We start from the raw sequence: 16194 nt of genomic DNA, 5'->3' as shown, positions 1-16194 counted from the left end.
ACCACGGCAGCACATTTCCTGCAGACGTCATAAGTCAGGATATTTCGGTTATTTGCACGTGTCGAATTTTTTGTTGCGACTGGAACAATTTTTGTGTAATTAGTTTTTCTCTGGGAGTGTCTCAGTCGATTGAAAAATGCCAAAAGTAAGGGCAGAAAGGAAAACCAGACAACACCAACAGGTTAAAAACCAAGGTTTGTTTCAGCTGTTTCTAGTATCTAGCAGCTAACGTTAGCAGTAGCTTAGTGCGAGTCGGAGCTAGCCAGTGGCAGATACGTTTTTAACAAACGTTAGCTAGTCAGGCTTATGTGTGTGTGTATATATATTAGGCTAGAAAGAAGACACTCATTATTGATCTGGCGTGATTTATTGATACTAAGTAAGCTAGTTAACAGCATAAGGTGGCGTTGCGGTCTAAGGCACTGCATCTCCGTGCTCGAGACCTGGTTCGATCCCGGGCTGTATCACAACTGGCCGTGATCGGGAGTCCCATAGGGCGGCACAATTGGTATAGCGTCGTCCGGGTTAGGGGAGAGTTTGGCCTGGGTAGGCCTTCATTGTAAAATAAGAATTTGTTCTTAACTGACTTGCATAGTTGAATTAAAAACATAAAACAACTGTTTCTGTAAATTTATTCTAGGGGTCATGTTCAACACTGGCCTTGGTCAACACATCTTGAAAAACCCACTGGTAGTCAATGGAATCATTGAAAAGGTAATGTACTGGTTGTAACCACTTTGTTTACCATTGGTAAAGGTCAAGGATCACAACCACCCCTTCTACAATTTTCATAAGCATGCACAGAAATGCCTTCACATTTTCAAGCAGCTGTACTCTCTCTGGTCAATATTACATGATATTGATAGGAAGGCTCACTGACTGACATGTTCTGATTCCGATATCCATGTTGGCAGGCTGCTCTCAGGCCGACAGATGTGGTGTTGGAGGTGGGACCTGGCACAGGAAACATGACTGTCAAACTGCTTGAGAAAGCCAAAAAGGTGAGAGATGCGTTCTTAACTGTCAGTGAATGTTTGTAGCTAAAGGCTTATTTGAAGCTTCTGGTACTTACTGTTGCTTTCATCTTCCCCTTGTCTGAAGGTAGTGGCCTGTGAGTTGGACGGTAGGCTGGTTGCTGAGCTCCAGAAGAGAGTGCAGTGCACGTGAGTACTTGCCATAACTTAGCTACTGAGATACATTAACAATTCCTTAAAAGGGGAGTATAAGTTGAAACTGTGATAGTCACATCTGTGTTCATTGTCTGTAATAGGCCTATGCAAACTAAACTACAGATCTTAGTGGGGGATGTCCTGAAAACGGAGCTGCCTTTCTTTGATGTCTGTGTTGCCAATTTACCTTACCAGGTAAAACTCATCACCCTCCGTAACCAACACTTACCCAGTTCAGTAGCATAATTCTGACAATAATACATGCCTACAGAAACATGTTTCATTGTTGTTTTGCAGATTTCATCACCTTTTGTCTTCAAGTTACTTCTGCACAGGCCTTTCTTTAGGTAAGAGACAAGAGAAGCTGGCTGGTTCCAGAGCTGCAAAACTCCCCTGATACTGTCAAATCCCCCCCCCCCCTCATCCATTAGTACACTTGGGGGCCAAATGTGAACCTCAAACAGGCATTGGTAGACCAGACTGTTGTGCATTATTATCAATGTGAGATATTTAGGGACATTTGAGTGATGTGCATGGATCTCAAGTTGGGATTTGGCCAAATCGAAGTGTATTTGTCATATGCACAGGATACAGTGTAGTGTACACAGTACAATGACATGCTTACTCGCAAGCTCTCCTCATAAACAGTGCAACAACTAAAACAATGGCTAAAACCGTTTTGATTTGGTGTCTTGTCAGATGTGCAGTGCTGATGTTCCAGAGAGAGTTTGCCATGCGTCTGGTTGCCAAGCCTGGAGACAAGCTGTACTGCAGGCTATCCATCAACACTCAGCTGCTGGCTCGAGTAGACCACCTCATGAAGGTCAGTGGGATCTTTTGCTTGCGTCCCAAATGGGCTCTGGTCAAAAGTAGTGCACTATATAATAGGGAATAGGATGCCATTTACATTTTGGGACAGAACCATTGACTCAGCCATGAAACTGGCATTGTGCATGCAGACTATTGTTTCTCGGCTATGGTTCATTCTTGCTTCATTCTTAATTATCATTTCTCTCTTGCTCAGGTGGGGAAGAATAACTTCCGTCCTCCTCCTAAAGTGGAGTCGAGTGTTGTCAGAATAGAGCCTAAGAACCCACCACCTCCTGTTAACTTCCAGGTAAGTGTTAGTTCTGTGAAGGGGATTGTATAAGAGACATGGTTCACTGTCACCTACATGGGAAAGATAGGAGTTTAAATGTTCTGCTGGAGTAGGTCTTGTGATCAGGTTTGTAATCTTGCCTCCAACAGGAATGGGATGGTCTCGTCAGAATTGCATTTGTGAGGAAAAACAAAACCCTCAACGCAGGTTTCAAGTGAGTACCAAAACAAAGCATATTCAAATCATTATTGGTCATATCCTGTCAGCCTCAAATGGTTGTGTGACAAGCTATAGCCTGAAGATGGTTCTTTCCAGGTCCACTGCAGTTGAGCAGCTGTTGGAGAAGAACTACAGGATTCACTGTTCAGTACACAACGTGGTAAGCACACATATGCCAATATTCCACTTATGCAGTCTATATTTTCACATTCTGGATGTGGTTGGGTGATTTATTACTAGTTAACAAGTCATTACATTTGTTTCTGGAACAGGAAATCCCAGCAGACTTCAGCATCACCAAGAAGATTGAGAGTGTTTTGCAGGAGGCTGAGTTTAGTGAGAAGCGAGCCAGGATCATGGACATAGATGACTTCATGGTGTAAGTGGAGCTGGACTATTCTTATGTTTGCAGTTTTTTTTTCTCCTTTAATGTTGTTTTTTTTGAGATTCTTCATGTCATCTTTCTTCTATCCAGACTTCTCCACGCGTTCAACTCTGCTGGGATCCACTTTTCCTAACTGGACAGCTGAGGACTTTGTGCAGGAGTGCAATATGGTGGAAACATATCCAGTTGTCAAACCTCCAGTGTTCTTTAAAGAACAGAAACTGGAACTGTTTATGGATTGAGATCACATCCAAGAGTCATGTGATTGTTTGGATGATAACTACTTTCACTGGCTGGAGGAATGCAGCAAGACACCTCAGACTCATGGACTGCCTTCATCATGCCTTTTATATGAACATGAAAGCTGGTGATAAGTGAAATTGTTTGTTTTGCTGAAATGTACATATTTACTAAGTGGTAACAGGTATAGTTGATGTTCATACATAAAACAGGTGACACAAGTGCCTGTTGAGATGTGTTCTATGGTCAGCCCTACAGTATGTGCCTGGTTGTAATGGATAAGTTGAAAAATATACTTTGTCAGATGTCTGACTCATGGTTGTTGTGTGAGGAGCCCTGAGCTAATCTTTGTTTCGTGAAGTTATGCAATTCGTGACTGCTTTACCGCCATAAAAAAATGACCTTAACTCTTTATCGGAAAGACATATCAGCAGGATAGTAATAGCTAAGGTATGCAAAATATAATGACATAACTTGGGAGTATTCAAACAGGCTTTGCTGCACTACACCCATCTACCTATGAAGTCTGCCTCTAGATGGTGCCACTTCTGCCGAGTTACAGGGCCAGAGTCACCACAGTCCCTGACAACTGTCTCTGGGTCCAACAAACTGCTTACTACACACACACACCTGGACATCCTATCATTAAACTAGAGGTTTTCCCACCATTGACGACTGGAAATTAATCAAGGGCTATATATAATCCGTGTCGTAGCTCGATTGACATTTAAATGCAATATTCACAGTACACTATGCATGTCGGTGCAATCGGAAATACCATTTAAATATCAACCGTACTGTAATGGGCTCTGGATTGAATCTAGCCCAAATTTTCATCATACAGTGTTACTCAGCCCTGTAAAATCCAGGTTGTATTTTGACTGCATGTGCATTTGTCAGTTAAGGAGACTATTGAGAGGTTCTTATGGCATTTCAGTGGTGCAGGTCAAGGGTCAAATCAAACAGGTTACTCTTTGAGCGTTGGGCAAGTAACCGAAAGGTTGCTGGATCGAATCCCCGAGCGGACAAGGTAAAAATGTGTTCCCCGGGAAGCTGAAGAGGTGATTAAGGCTGCCACTGATTCAGAGGGTTTGGGTTAAATGCGGAAGACACATTTCAGTTACCACTGACGAGGTATCCCCTTTATTACTTCTGCCAGTGTTACATCTGTGGCAAACACAAACATACACAACAGTAGGTCAGTGGTATTTACTATACATTTGTCTTTACAAAGTTAAATGACTTTTTACAGTATTAAATAACAGGGAGAACAAAACAGAATCAAACCTATAGACAAGGACTGGTAAGACATGAGAACCACAACTAGATTTGACTTCCTCTCAACTCAGGAAATTGAAGAGGGAAAGAAAGGCTGGCCCTACAGAGTAATGTCTATTCTGTACAGTGCCAACTGAGCAGGGAACCAACCACACGCGTTGGAGGCCAACAGAGAGTTGCACATGCATACATGTCAATCAGACCTACCAGAATACACAACACTGGTGTTGTAGAACCCAAAAGCACAAACAACATGACTTGTCTTCATCAGAGACCTCCAACAGCCGTTCAATTTAAAGTACAAAAAATAAAATAGAACAGGGCAAAACAAGAGTGAAAATGTAAAATCAGCTATAAAAAGGGATCTAAGGTTGCATTCCCCTCCTGTTATTTCTGATGACATCCGTGGTGAGCCTGATTAGAAAACAGATGAGTCTGTTTCTTTGTTTGTGACAGCTGTGCCACGTTTTTATAGTCATGTTCCTGTATGTGCCACTGCCCATTCCACACACAAAGACCACACCCCCCTCCCATGTCAGGTCTGGTCTACAGCAGGGCATGTGGCCTCTTAGGATTGATCTGCTTACTGGCTTGTTCCTCTTCTTGGAGCGATGAGCGGAACGACTTCACTTTATCTGAAAAGAAAGGAGCAGAAAGAGTGGATTAGATAGTACTGCTTATTAAAATAATACGATGATTCATGTTAATAAAAGTGAAACCTACTACTGAATGTCAACGGTGATACATGCAGAGACCAAAATCAACAAAAGAATGAAAGAGGTGGAGAATAATACAAATACGCTGGCATGCATACGCCAGGAGTCAAAATAAATAGCTAATTTTGAGCATGTGAACACCCCTTCAAATTAGTGGATTTGGCTATTTCAGCCACACACATTGCAGAAAGGTGTACGAGTACACAGCCACGCAATATCCATAGACAAACATTGGCAGAAGAATGGCCCGTACTGAAGGGTCAGTGACATTCAACATGGCACAGCAAATTTCTGCCCTAATAGAGCTGCCCCGGTCAACTGCAAATTCTGTTATCGTGAAGTGGAGACATCGAGGAGCAACAGTTGCGAAGTGGCACCCCACACAAGCTCACAGAACAGGATTGCTGATGCGTGTAAAAATTGTCTGTCCTCGGTTGCAACTAGGGTTGCAAATTTTGGGGAATATTCAAAACGTGGAAACTTTCCGTGGGAATTAACAGGAATATATGGGAATTAATGGAAATATATGCAAATTAATATTAATACCATTTAAAATATGTTTTTTTGCATTGGATATAATTTACCATATCATATGGAGACAGAAACAAACATTTGACCTTATCATAAGTAGACATAATTGCAAATAAAATTTAAAAAACAATTCAGTTACAAATTTAACTTTAATTGAGTTGACTCTTCACATCACCAACTACTTCTCTGATAGAGTTCAGTGTGTCAAATCGGAGGGTCTGCTGTCCGGACCCCTGGCGGTCTCTATGGGGTGCCACAGGGTTCAATTCTTGGACCGACTCTCTTCTCTGTATACATCAATGATGCCGCTCTTGCTGCTGGTCCACCTCTACGCAGACGACACCATTCTGTATACTTCTGGCCCTTCTTTGGACACTGTGTTAACAACCCTCCAGGCAAGCTTCAATGCCATACAACTCTCTCCTTCCATGGCCTCCAATTGCTCTTACAGTTTTTCTCAGTCGCTTTGGTGTATTTCTTAGATCAAAAGTGCAATTCTTGATACTACTTGTACAAATTCCAAATCATCTAGTCACTTGTGCACATCATTAAAGCAATTTCTTATTCCTTTGAACAAATTGCAATTGATAATGTACAAGTGTCAGCTTTTTTGCACATTATCAATTGCTCATGTCATGTTGATCAAAATATAGTAGATGGTTCTCTGTTGAATAGTCATACCCCTCAAAACATCTAGGCATTAGTTCCTTGCATAAGCCATTACATGCAAAATTGTTGAACTATTTGTCATAAACTGTCAAGCATACTTTTACACATTTCTATTAGACCTTTTGTACAAAAACGTGAATTGATGAATCGTGCAGGTGAAATTGACCCTCACTCATGAAGGAATGTAAAGTGTTAGTTCAACCAACAATCAACCAGTTGTCTAAATTGCTCAAAGGTGCATCTCATGAAGAATCAATTGGCAAGCATATATAGACAGACCACAACATAAAGAGTTGCAATTTTCCAATAATGGATGGACCAGGAAATGAACAGGGTCAACAGCCAAGATGAGGAAGAAGAGGAGCAAGGATGCGTGGTGGAAGGCAAAACAGAGGAAGAGGCAGAAGAGGTCATAGGCGCATATCTGATGACATAAGGGCCACTATTGTAGACCATGTTGTCAATCATGGCCTTACAAGGGCTGAGGCGGGTCGAAGGGTGCAGCCGAATATTGGGAGATCAACCGTGTCCTCAATAGTTCAAACGTCTCGGAGAGAACAGGTATGTCCACCAATGTACAGTGCACTGTTACTGTATATACAGTGCCTTGCGAAAGTATTCGCCCCCCTTGAACTTTGCGACCTTTTGCCACATTTCAGGCTTCAAACATAAAGATATAAAACTGTATTTTTTTGTGAAGAATCAACAACAAGTGGGACACAATAATGAACAACTTTGTATATGTGGATGAGGCTGGCTTCAACTTGACCAAATGCAGAAGGCGGGGTCGGAATTTCATCGGTCACAGAGCTACTGTGGATTTGCCAGGCCAACGGGGAGGAAATCTCACCATGTGTGCTGCTATTTTCGGAGCATGGTGTCCTAACCTATATCCCCTTTATAGGGCCATACAACACCCAGCATCTACTCAACTTTTTAGAGACTCTACAGGGCTCTCATCCCTGATGATGAGAGGGGTCTGTTTAGAGAGGATTTGCCAAAGTATGTAGTCATTTGTGATAATGTGAGTTTCCATCAATCAAACATCATAAGGCAATGGTTTGTGACCCACCCGAGGATGCTCATAGAATTCCTCCCACCTTATTCACCATTCCTTAACCCAATTGAGGAGTTCTTTTCAGCATGGAGATGGAAGGTGTACGATCGTCAGCCACACACACAGATGACCCAGCTGGCTGCAATCGATGCAGCATGTGAGGACATCACAGTAGATGCCTGCAGAGGCTGGATAAGGCCTTCCAAAAGATTTCTTCCACGTTGCATTGGAAGGGGAAATATCCGGTATGATGTGGATGAGAATATGTGGGCCGACAGACAGGAACGTCTGGAGGTGTAGAGACAGCACAACAGTGCTGCGGGCAAAGTTGTGCCTTAGGGGTGGTTTCCTGTGTTTTTCTAATTTCATTTTTTTTCCTTTGTGCCCCTTGGGTTGTCCAGCCTCTTTCAATCAATAACCCACATACAGTAAAATGTAAATAGTACTGTTGAAATTGATATATGCCATAGAAGTGCAGCCTTGTGCATTTTCAATACAGTAACTGTCCACCATAACTGTAGCCTAAGTTTACGTAAGGTAATACTGTCGAAGTACACAGTTAAATTGACAACATGCCTAAACATTTTGACGACCTTGTTCGTGAACAATGACTCAATGACTTATCATTCTGATGACACTGACATGATCATTGGCATGAATATTTACCTTTGAGAGATGTACTAAGGATTTTTAGTGACTGACTAGCTTTAGAAACATATCTATTGCAGTTTGTACAAATTGTTCTGAGAAATGCACTTATTATTTTGCACATGTTAGGAATGATGTGAAAAATGCACCAAAGCGACTGAGAAAAACTGTAAATACTAGTAAAACTAAATGCATGCTCTTCAACCGATCGCTGCCTGCACCTGCCCGCCTGTCCAACATCACTACTCTGGATTGCTCTGACTTAGAATACGTGGACAACTACAAATACCTAGGTGTCTGGTTAGACTGTAAACTCTCCTTCCAGACCCACATCAAACATCTCCAATCCAAAGTTAAATCTAGAATTGGCTTCCTATTTCGCAACAAAGCATCCTTCACTCATCCATCCTACCAATCCCCGACTTCGCCGATGTCATTTACAAAATAGCCTCCAATACCCTACTCAACAAATTGGATGCAGTCTATCACAGTGCAATCCATTTTGTCACCAAAGCCCCATATACTACCCACCATTGTGACCTGTACGCTCTCGTTGGCTGGCCCTCGCTTCATACTCGTCGCCAAACCCACTGACTCCAGGTCATCTACAAGTCTCTGCTAGGTAAAGTCCCCGGTTATCTCAGCTCGCTGGTCATCATAGCAGCACCCACCTGTAGCACACGCTCCAGCAGGTATATCTCTCTGGTCACACCCAAAAGCAATTCTTTCTTTGGCCGCCTCTCCTTCCAGTTCTCTGCTGCCAATGACTGGAACGAACTATAAAAATCTCAAACTGGAAACACTTATCTACCTCACTAGCTTTAAGCACCAACTGTCAGAGCAGCTTACAGATTACTGCACCTGTAAATAGCCCACCTATAATTTAGCCCAAACAACTACCTCTTTCCCTACTGTATTTATTTTGCTCCTTTGCACCCCATTATTTTTATTTCGCACATTCTTCCACTGCAAATCTACCATTCCAGTGTGTTTTACTTGCTATATTGTATTTACTTTGCCACCATGGCCTTTTTTTGCCTTTACCTCCCTTATCTCACCTCATTTGCTCACATCATATATAGACTTGTTTATACTATATTATTGACTGAATGTTTGTTTTACTCCATGTGTAACTCTGTGTCGTTGTGTGTCGAACTGCTTTGCTTTAACTTGGCCAGGTCGCAATTGTAAATGAGAACTTGTCCTCAACTTGCCTACCTGATTAAATAAAGGTGAATTCTTTTTTTTATTAAAAAAAAATTAAAAAATGAGATGATTTCACTAAACAACAAAAAGGGAATATTGAATGATCCCCAATGATCCATCGCATCTCCCAAAAACATGTTCAACATACATCTGTAAAATGATAGTCTAGAAACTAAAGCTTTTGTTGTCTTCCTCTCAGGCTTCCATGTCTTCTCCCTGGACATCCTCAATGTCCACCTCTTGAACATTAGACTTTGAAGCTTCACTGTCACTTTACAACCTTGTTGAGGATGGCTCGTTGTCGGGCTCAAAAAGGCTAAAATTTGCCTGGATGGCCACCAATTTTTCAACCCTTGTATTGGTCAGCCTGTTGCGTGCTTTGGTGTGTGTGTTCCCAAACAAGGACCAGTTGCGCTCAAATCCACAAATTCCCTTCCATCAGGTAGCCTAGTGGTTAGAGCATTGGGCCAGTAACCGAATGTTTGCTGGATCGAATCCCAGAGCAGACAAGGTAAAAATCTGTCGTTCTGCCCCTGAACAAGGCAGTTAACCCACTGTTCCCCGGCAAGCCGTCAAAGTAAATAAGTATTTGTTCTTAACTGACTTGGCTAGTTAAATAAAAATAAATACATTAGATATGTTGGAACGACTGCTATATTGCATCTCCCATCCCAAAGCCCTTGCTTGGAAGTTGATTTGATTTGATACTTCGCCAAACTGCCAAGAACCTTGCCCTCATCCAGGCCAAAGTGGAGAGACACGGTAGTGATGACACCATAGGCCTTATTGATCTCTGCACCAGACAGGATTCTCTTGCCAGCATACTTGGGGTCCAACATGTACGCTGCAGTATGTATGGGCTTCAGGCAGAAGTCTCTATGCTTTTTGATGTACAGTGGGGCAAAAAAGTATGTAGTCAGCCACCAATTGTACAAGTTCTCCCACTTAAAAAGATGAGGCCTGTAATTTTCATCATAGGTACACATCAAAAAATCCAGAAAATCACATTGTAGGATTTTTAACGAATTTATTTGAAAATTATGGTGGAAAATAAGTATTTGGTCAATAACAAAAGTTTCTCAATACTTTGTTGTATACCCTTTGTTGGTAATGACAGAGGTCAAACGTTTTCTGTAAGCCTTCACAAGGTTTTCACACACTGTTGCTGGTAATTTGGCCCATTCCTCCATGCAGATCTCCTCTAGAGCAGTGATGTTTTGGGGCTGTTGCTGGGCAACACGTACTTTCAACTCCCTCCAAAGATTTTCTATGGGGTTGAGATCGGGAGACTGGCTAGGCCACTCCAGGACCTTGAAATGCTTCTTACGAAGCCACTCCTTCGTTGCCCAGGCGGTGTGTATGGATCATTGTCATGCTGAAAGACCCAGCCACGTTTCATCTTCAATGCCCTTGCTGATGGAAGGAGGTTTTCACTCAAAATCTCACGATACATGGCCCCATTCATTCTTTCCTTTACACGGATCAGTCGTCCTGGTCCCTTTGCACAAAAACAGCTCCAAAGCATGATGTTTCCACCCCCATGCATCACAGTAGGTATGGTGTTCTTTGGATGCAACTCAGCATTCTTTGTCCTCCAAACACGACGAGTTGAGTTTACCAAAAAGTTATATTTTGGTTTCATCTGACCATATGACATTCTCCCAATCTTCTTCTGGATCATCCAAATGCTCTCTAGCAAACTTCCGACGGGCCTGGACTTGTACTGGTTTAAGCAGGGGGACACGTCTGGCACTGCAGGATTTGAGTCCCTGGCGGCGTAGTGTGTTACTGATGATAGGTTTTGTTACTTTGGTCCCAGCTCTCTGCAGGTCATTCACTAGTTCCCCCCGTGTGGTTCTGGGATTTTTGCTCACCGTTCTTGTGATCATTTTGACCCCACGGGGTGAGATCTTGCGTGGAGCCCCAGATCGAGGGAGATTATCAGTTGGTTTCTTCAAACCAAGCTGCTTACCTATTGCAGATTCAGTCTTCCCAGCCTGGTGCAGGTGTACAATTTTGTTTCTGGTGTCCTTTGACAGCTCTTTGGTCTTGGCCATAGTGGAGTTTGGAGTGTGACTGTGAGGTTATGGACAGGTGTCTTTTATACTGATAACAAGTTCAAACAGGTGCCATTAATACAGGTAACAAGTGGAGGACAGAGGAGCCTCTTAAAGAAGAAGTTACAGGTCTGTGAGAGCCAGAAATCTGGCTTGTTTGTAGGTGACCAAATACTTATTTTCCACCATAATTTGCAAATAAATTCATTAAAAATCCTACAGTGTGATTTTCTGGATTTTTCTCATTTTGTCTGTCATAGTTGAAGTGTACCTATGATTAAAATTACAGGCCTCATCTTTTTAAGTGGGAGAACTTGCACAATTGGTGGCTGACTAAATACTTTTTTGCCCCACTGTATTCCAGAACTGCAGTTTCCTCTGCTTGGAGCAACAGTGAAGTGGGCAGGACAGTATGGATTCCTTCTCTTCTCTTCTCCTGGTTACTGCTATAGGTTTTTAGGAGTTTCAGGTTGCTTACCACTCTCTCCCAAAATACATCATCCAGGAGGATCCTCTTGATGGGTTTGTCCATATCGGCAGACTGTGATACGGCCATTTCTTGGAGACACTCCTTCCCTTACAGGCGACTGTAGAACATAATGACTACAACACCCCGACAGGTGTTGTTGGGCAGCTTCAATGTGGTGTTCTTATTCTTCTCACTTTGCTTGGTGAGGTAGATTGCTGCTATAACTTGATGACCCTTCACATACCTAACAATTTCCTTGGCTCTCTTGTAGAGTGTATCCATTGTTTTCAGTGCCATGATGTCCTTGAGGAGCAGATTCAATGCATGAGCAGCACAGCCAATGGGTGTGATGTGAGAGTAGGACTCCTCCACTTTAGACCAAGCAGCCTTCATGTTCGCAGCATTGTCTGTCACCAGTGCAAATACCTTCTGTGGTACAAGGTCATTAATGACTGCCTTCAGCGCATCTGCAATGTAGAGACCGGTGTGTGTCTGTTGTCCCTTGTGTCTCTGCTCTTTTAGAATACTGGTTGAGGGGCGGAGATGATGTAGTTAATTATTCCTTGCCCATGAACATTTGACCACCCATCAGAGATGATTGCAATACAGTCTGCTTTCTCTACGATTTGCTTCACCTTCACTTGAACTCTGCATCCAGCAAATGAGTAGATTAAGCATGTCTGGTTGGGGATTGGTGAATAGAAGTAGAGGGACTTTTTGTGAGTGCTGAGGGAAATTTAGGGACCTTATTCTGCATCTTTGTTGCAAATGTACACCGTTTTTCCTTCTACATTAGCTGCAGTGAAATGTCTCCATACATCAGATAGTGACCGTAGCATTTTCATGTAAAGATTAGGGGACAAAATGAGTTTTAAAAAAAACAAATAAAATGCCATGTACAGATAAATAGTTAAGCAGTTAGATTAAAACAACTCCTTTGTAAGATACATGTTTTAAAATGAAACATGTATGGAAACAGGTGAATTAAAACTCCTCAGTTCGCAGTCTCAAGCAGCTAAAACTCACATGGTAGCAAAAACTAACTAGCAAAAATTATTCAGTTACAAAATTATTTAAACACACTTTTCTGTAGGCTACTATTTACAAGAAATCATGTATGTCATATAAAATATATTCACCCAGTATTGTAATCAAAACTTACTAGAAAGCATGTAGTCCTTGGCTCAGACAGTGTAGTAGTGTAGGCTCAATAGCATCTCATTAGGGTGCAAGATCTTGAGAATCAGCTGTACATGTGATGGAAGAATGCACTGTGCATGCAGAGGGTTGCAATTCCATTGAATTGGGGATAGTTTAACCAAAATATGCCACAAGACCAAGAATAGCCTTATGTGTATCCCACAAAAAGGTTCACTGTTATATAAGATGAGTTTTGATGAATTTAAGCAAACTTCCCAGGCATAATTTCGTATCAGAAATTTCCTGGAAAGTTTCCAACCCTTTGCAACCCTAGTTGCAACACTCACTACAGAGTTCCAAACTGTCTCCAGAAGCAACAGCAGCACAATACCTTTTCGTCGGGAGCTTCATGAAATGGATTTCCATATCCGAGCACCCGCACACAAGCCTAAGATCACCATGCACAATGCCAAGCGTCGGCTGGAGTGGTGTAAAGCTCGCCACCATTGGACTCTGGAGTAGTGGAAATGCGTTCTCTCACGCTTCACCATCTGGCAGTCTGACGGACAAATCTGGGTTTGGCGGATTCCAGGAGAACACTACCTGCACATTACATTTACATTTAAGTCATTTAGCAGACGCTCTTATCCAGAGCGACTTACAAATTGGTGAATTCACCTTCTGACATCAGTGGAACAGCCACTTTACAATAGTGCATCTAAATCATTTAAGGGGGGGTGAGAAGGATTGCTTTATCCTATCCTAGGTATTCCTTGAAGAGGTGGGGTTTCAGGTGTCTCCGGAAGGTGGTGATTGACTCCGCTGTCCTGGCGTCGTGAGGGAGTTTGTTCCACCATTGGGGGCCAGAGCAGCGAACAGTTTTGACTGGGCTGAGCGGGAACTGTACTTCCTCAGTGGTAGGGAGGCGAGCAGGCCAGAGGTGGATGAACGCAGTGCCCTTGTTTGGGTGTAGGGCCTGATCAGAGCCTGGAGGTACTGCGGTGCCGTTCCCCTCACAGCTCCGTAGGCAAGCACCATGGTCTTGTAGCGGATGCGAGCTTCAACTGGAAGCCAGTGGAGAGAGCGGAGGAGCGGGGTGACATGAGAGAACTTGGGAAGGTTGAACACCAGACGGGCTGCGGCGTTCTGGATGAGTTGTAGGGGTTTAATGGCACAGGCAGGGAGCCCAGCCAACAGCGAGTTGCAGTAATCCAGACGGGAGATGACAAGTGCCTGGATTAGGACCTGCGCCGCTTCCTGTGTGAGGCAGGGGCGTACTCTGCGGATGTTGTAGAGCATGAACCTACAGGAACGGGCCACCGCCTTGATGTTAGTTGAGAACGACAGGGTGTTGTCCAGGATCACGCCAAGGTTCTTAGCGCTCTGGGAGGAGGAAACAATGGAGTTGCACAAATTAATAGTGCCAACTGTAAAGTTTGGTAGAGGAGGAATAATGGTCTGGGGCTTCTTTTTCATGGTTCGGACTAGGCCCCTTAGTTCATTTGAAGGGAAATCTTAATGCTACAGCATACAATGATATTCTAGACAATTCTGTGCTTCAAACTTTGTGGAAACAGTTTAGTGAAGGCTCTTTCCTGTTTCAGCATGACAATGCCCCCATGCACAAAGCGAGGTCCATACAGAAATGGTTTGTTGAGATCAGTGTGGAAGAACGTGATTGGCCTGCACAGAGCCCTGACCTCAACCCCATTGAACACCTTCGGGATGAATTGGAACGCCAACTGCGAACCAGGCATAATCGCCCAACCTCACTAATGCTCGTGGCTGAATGGAAGCAAGTCTCTGCAGCAATGTTCCAACATCTAGTGGAAAGCCTTCCCAGAAGAGTGGAGGCTGTGATAACAGCAAAGGGGAGACCGACTCCATGTTAATGCCTTTGATTTTGGAATGGGATTTTCCAGGTGAGCATACTTTTGGCCATGAAGTGTAAATGGACCAAACCTCATTCCTTAGAGATGTTCCTTCCATCTGACTGAAACGGTACCATGTCACTGTAATAATACATGTCTAGGCTGCTTACCTCTGAGCTCAGTGAGGATATCAATCTTCTGATCCAGTATCTGCTCTAGCTGAGTGGCGTAGGAGTCCACATCATAGTCCACCTCCTCAGTCATTTCCAGCAGAACCTTCTCATCCTCCAGCCACCGGATAGACTCCTGCTCACAAAAGACACACACATTAACAACTCACCAATAACGGTCATCTCATCTTCCTACTGACAAACAAATTATTTAAATCAATGACTTTGCTCCCATCAAGTCAGTATTACATTAGCTTGAAGAAGTGGATGATTTAGAGAATTTCATGGATAGTCGCTCCACAGGACATTAATCTTGCAGATTAATTCAACACAGAGGTCCTCCTAACCATATGTGAAAGGATCTAAGAGGAGCCATCTGTTAATGTCGTCTGACCTGGAAGACAGCTCTGTGGTCCTCCAGCACCTGTTCCTCCATCTCCACCATCTGAGACACAGCCTCATGGAAGTTAAAGAGCTGGGGTGACACCTCCTCCTCCTGGAAAGACAGACAACAGTCAGAGTAACACACACACACACACCAGCATCACCTCTTTTAAATAAATGGCCTCAGGGAAGGAAGAGCTGGGGCTCATGCACAAACTCATGCACACACACACACAGTGAGAAAACCATCTAGGGTACAAGCTGAGTGAGCATAAAAGTGCAATAAGAGTGTATTATAAGAGTGTGGCTTACGTTCTGCTCACAGAGCAGTTTGAGGTCGTCTATCTGGGGGGAGCTGCCCAGGTGGTCCCAGTCGTAGTCCAGCAGGTCCACCACATGGATGTTGGGCCGGACCCCCTCGGTCACCTGGTTAGCGTCCACCGTCAACTCCTTCACTCTGTGTGTCAATCAACACCATCCTCCAGTCAGCTGACAGTGCTGCTCAGCCCAGTTAAATACACTCCATATGCTGGGCCTTATTCAGTAGGGACAAACAGTCAGGATATTGCAGATAGAAATGCATTACTTGGATATGACTTTGACTCAAAATATTAAGTCTCGTCAGTTCTATGCAATACATTTGGCTGAATGTTTTGGCCCATTGAATAGATACCCAGAAACCATCACAACACCAGTGACACCATGTGCAGCCAATGGGTCCATCATCTGTGCTCTTATTGGTTGCAACTTGCTTGACAATCCATTTTAAGTTACAGTGATATGGTATCTTTAAAATAAAATGTTTTATTTTTTCAGTCAATAAAACCGAATTAAGCAATATAAGAATAATGAGTTAATCAAATTCAAGAGTGCTAGATTAGTTGTT

At 43.2% G+C, this 16194-nt stretch overlaps 2 protein-coding genes across 7 annotated transcripts in view; one reads left to right on the top strand and one right to left on the bottom strand.

The window, feature by feature from the left end:
* The first annotated feature begins 10 nt into the window (after positions 1 to 10).
* dimt1l (DIM1 dimethyladenosine transferase 1-like (S. cerevisiae)) lies at positions 11 to 3424 on the top strand. Its single transcript, XM_064937066.1, has 12 exons — positions 11 to 194; positions 641 to 714; positions 915 to 1001; positions 1102 to 1163; positions 1271 to 1364; positions 1467 to 1516; positions 1869 to 1992; positions 2194 to 2286; positions 2418 to 2482; positions 2584 to 2647; positions 2760 to 2866; positions 2963 to 3424. The coding sequence occupies exons 1-12, from the start codon at positions 137 to 139 to the stop codon at positions 3003 to 3005; spliced, it is 921 nt and encodes a 306-aa protein (XP_064793138.1). The 5' UTR covers positions 11 to 136; the 3' UTR covers positions 3006 to 3424.
* An 808-nt stretch (positions 3425 to 4232) lies between these two features.
* LOC135513984 (kinesin-like protein KIF2A) overlaps positions 4233 to 16194 on the bottom strand; it is a 37712-nt gene continuing 25750 nt past the window's right edge. For all 6 annotated transcript variants that reach the window (XM_064937061.1, XM_064937060.1, XM_064937063.1 and 3 more), the window contains 4 exons: positions 15621 to 15765; positions 15319 to 15420; positions 14925 to 15060; positions 4233 to 5025 (listed from right to left, as the gene is read on the bottom strand). In XM_064937061.1, coding sequence (XP_064793133.1) covers positions 4937 to 5025; positions 14925 to 15060; positions 15319 to 15420; positions 15621 to 15765 — 472 coding nt within the window. In that variant the 3' untranslated portion in view covers positions 4233 to 4936. The remainder of the gene's footprint in view (positions 5026 to 14924; positions 15061 to 15318; positions 15421 to 15620; positions 15766 to 16194) is intronic.

The sequence above is a fragment of the Oncorhynchus masou genome, chromosome 25 (assembly GCF_036934945.1).
Source record: "Oncorhynchus masou masou isolate Uvic2021 chromosome 25, UVic_Omas_1.1, whole genome shotgun sequence".
Taxonomy (NCBI): Eukaryota; Metazoa; Chordata; class Actinopteri; order Salmoniformes; family Salmonidae; genus Oncorhynchus; species Oncorhynchus masou.
The sequence above is the reverse complement of the archived record's forward strand: the minus strand, read 5'-3'. Positions and strand labels throughout refer to the sequence as shown.

Bases quoted from the DNA above. Each gene is read 5' to 3' on its own strand.
- dimt1l (XM_064937066.1), top strand. From the start codon at position 137: ATGCCAAAAGTAAGGGCAGAAAGGAAAACCAGACAACACCAACAGGTT. The intron at 195-640 runs GTTTGTTTCAGC...AATTTATTCTAG, and splicing joins CCAACAGGTTAAAAACCAAG to GGGTCATGTTCAACACTGGC. The intron at 715-914 runs GTAATGTACTGG...CCATGTTGGCAG, and splicing joins TCAATGGAATCATTGAAAAG to GCTGCTCTCAGGCCGACAGA.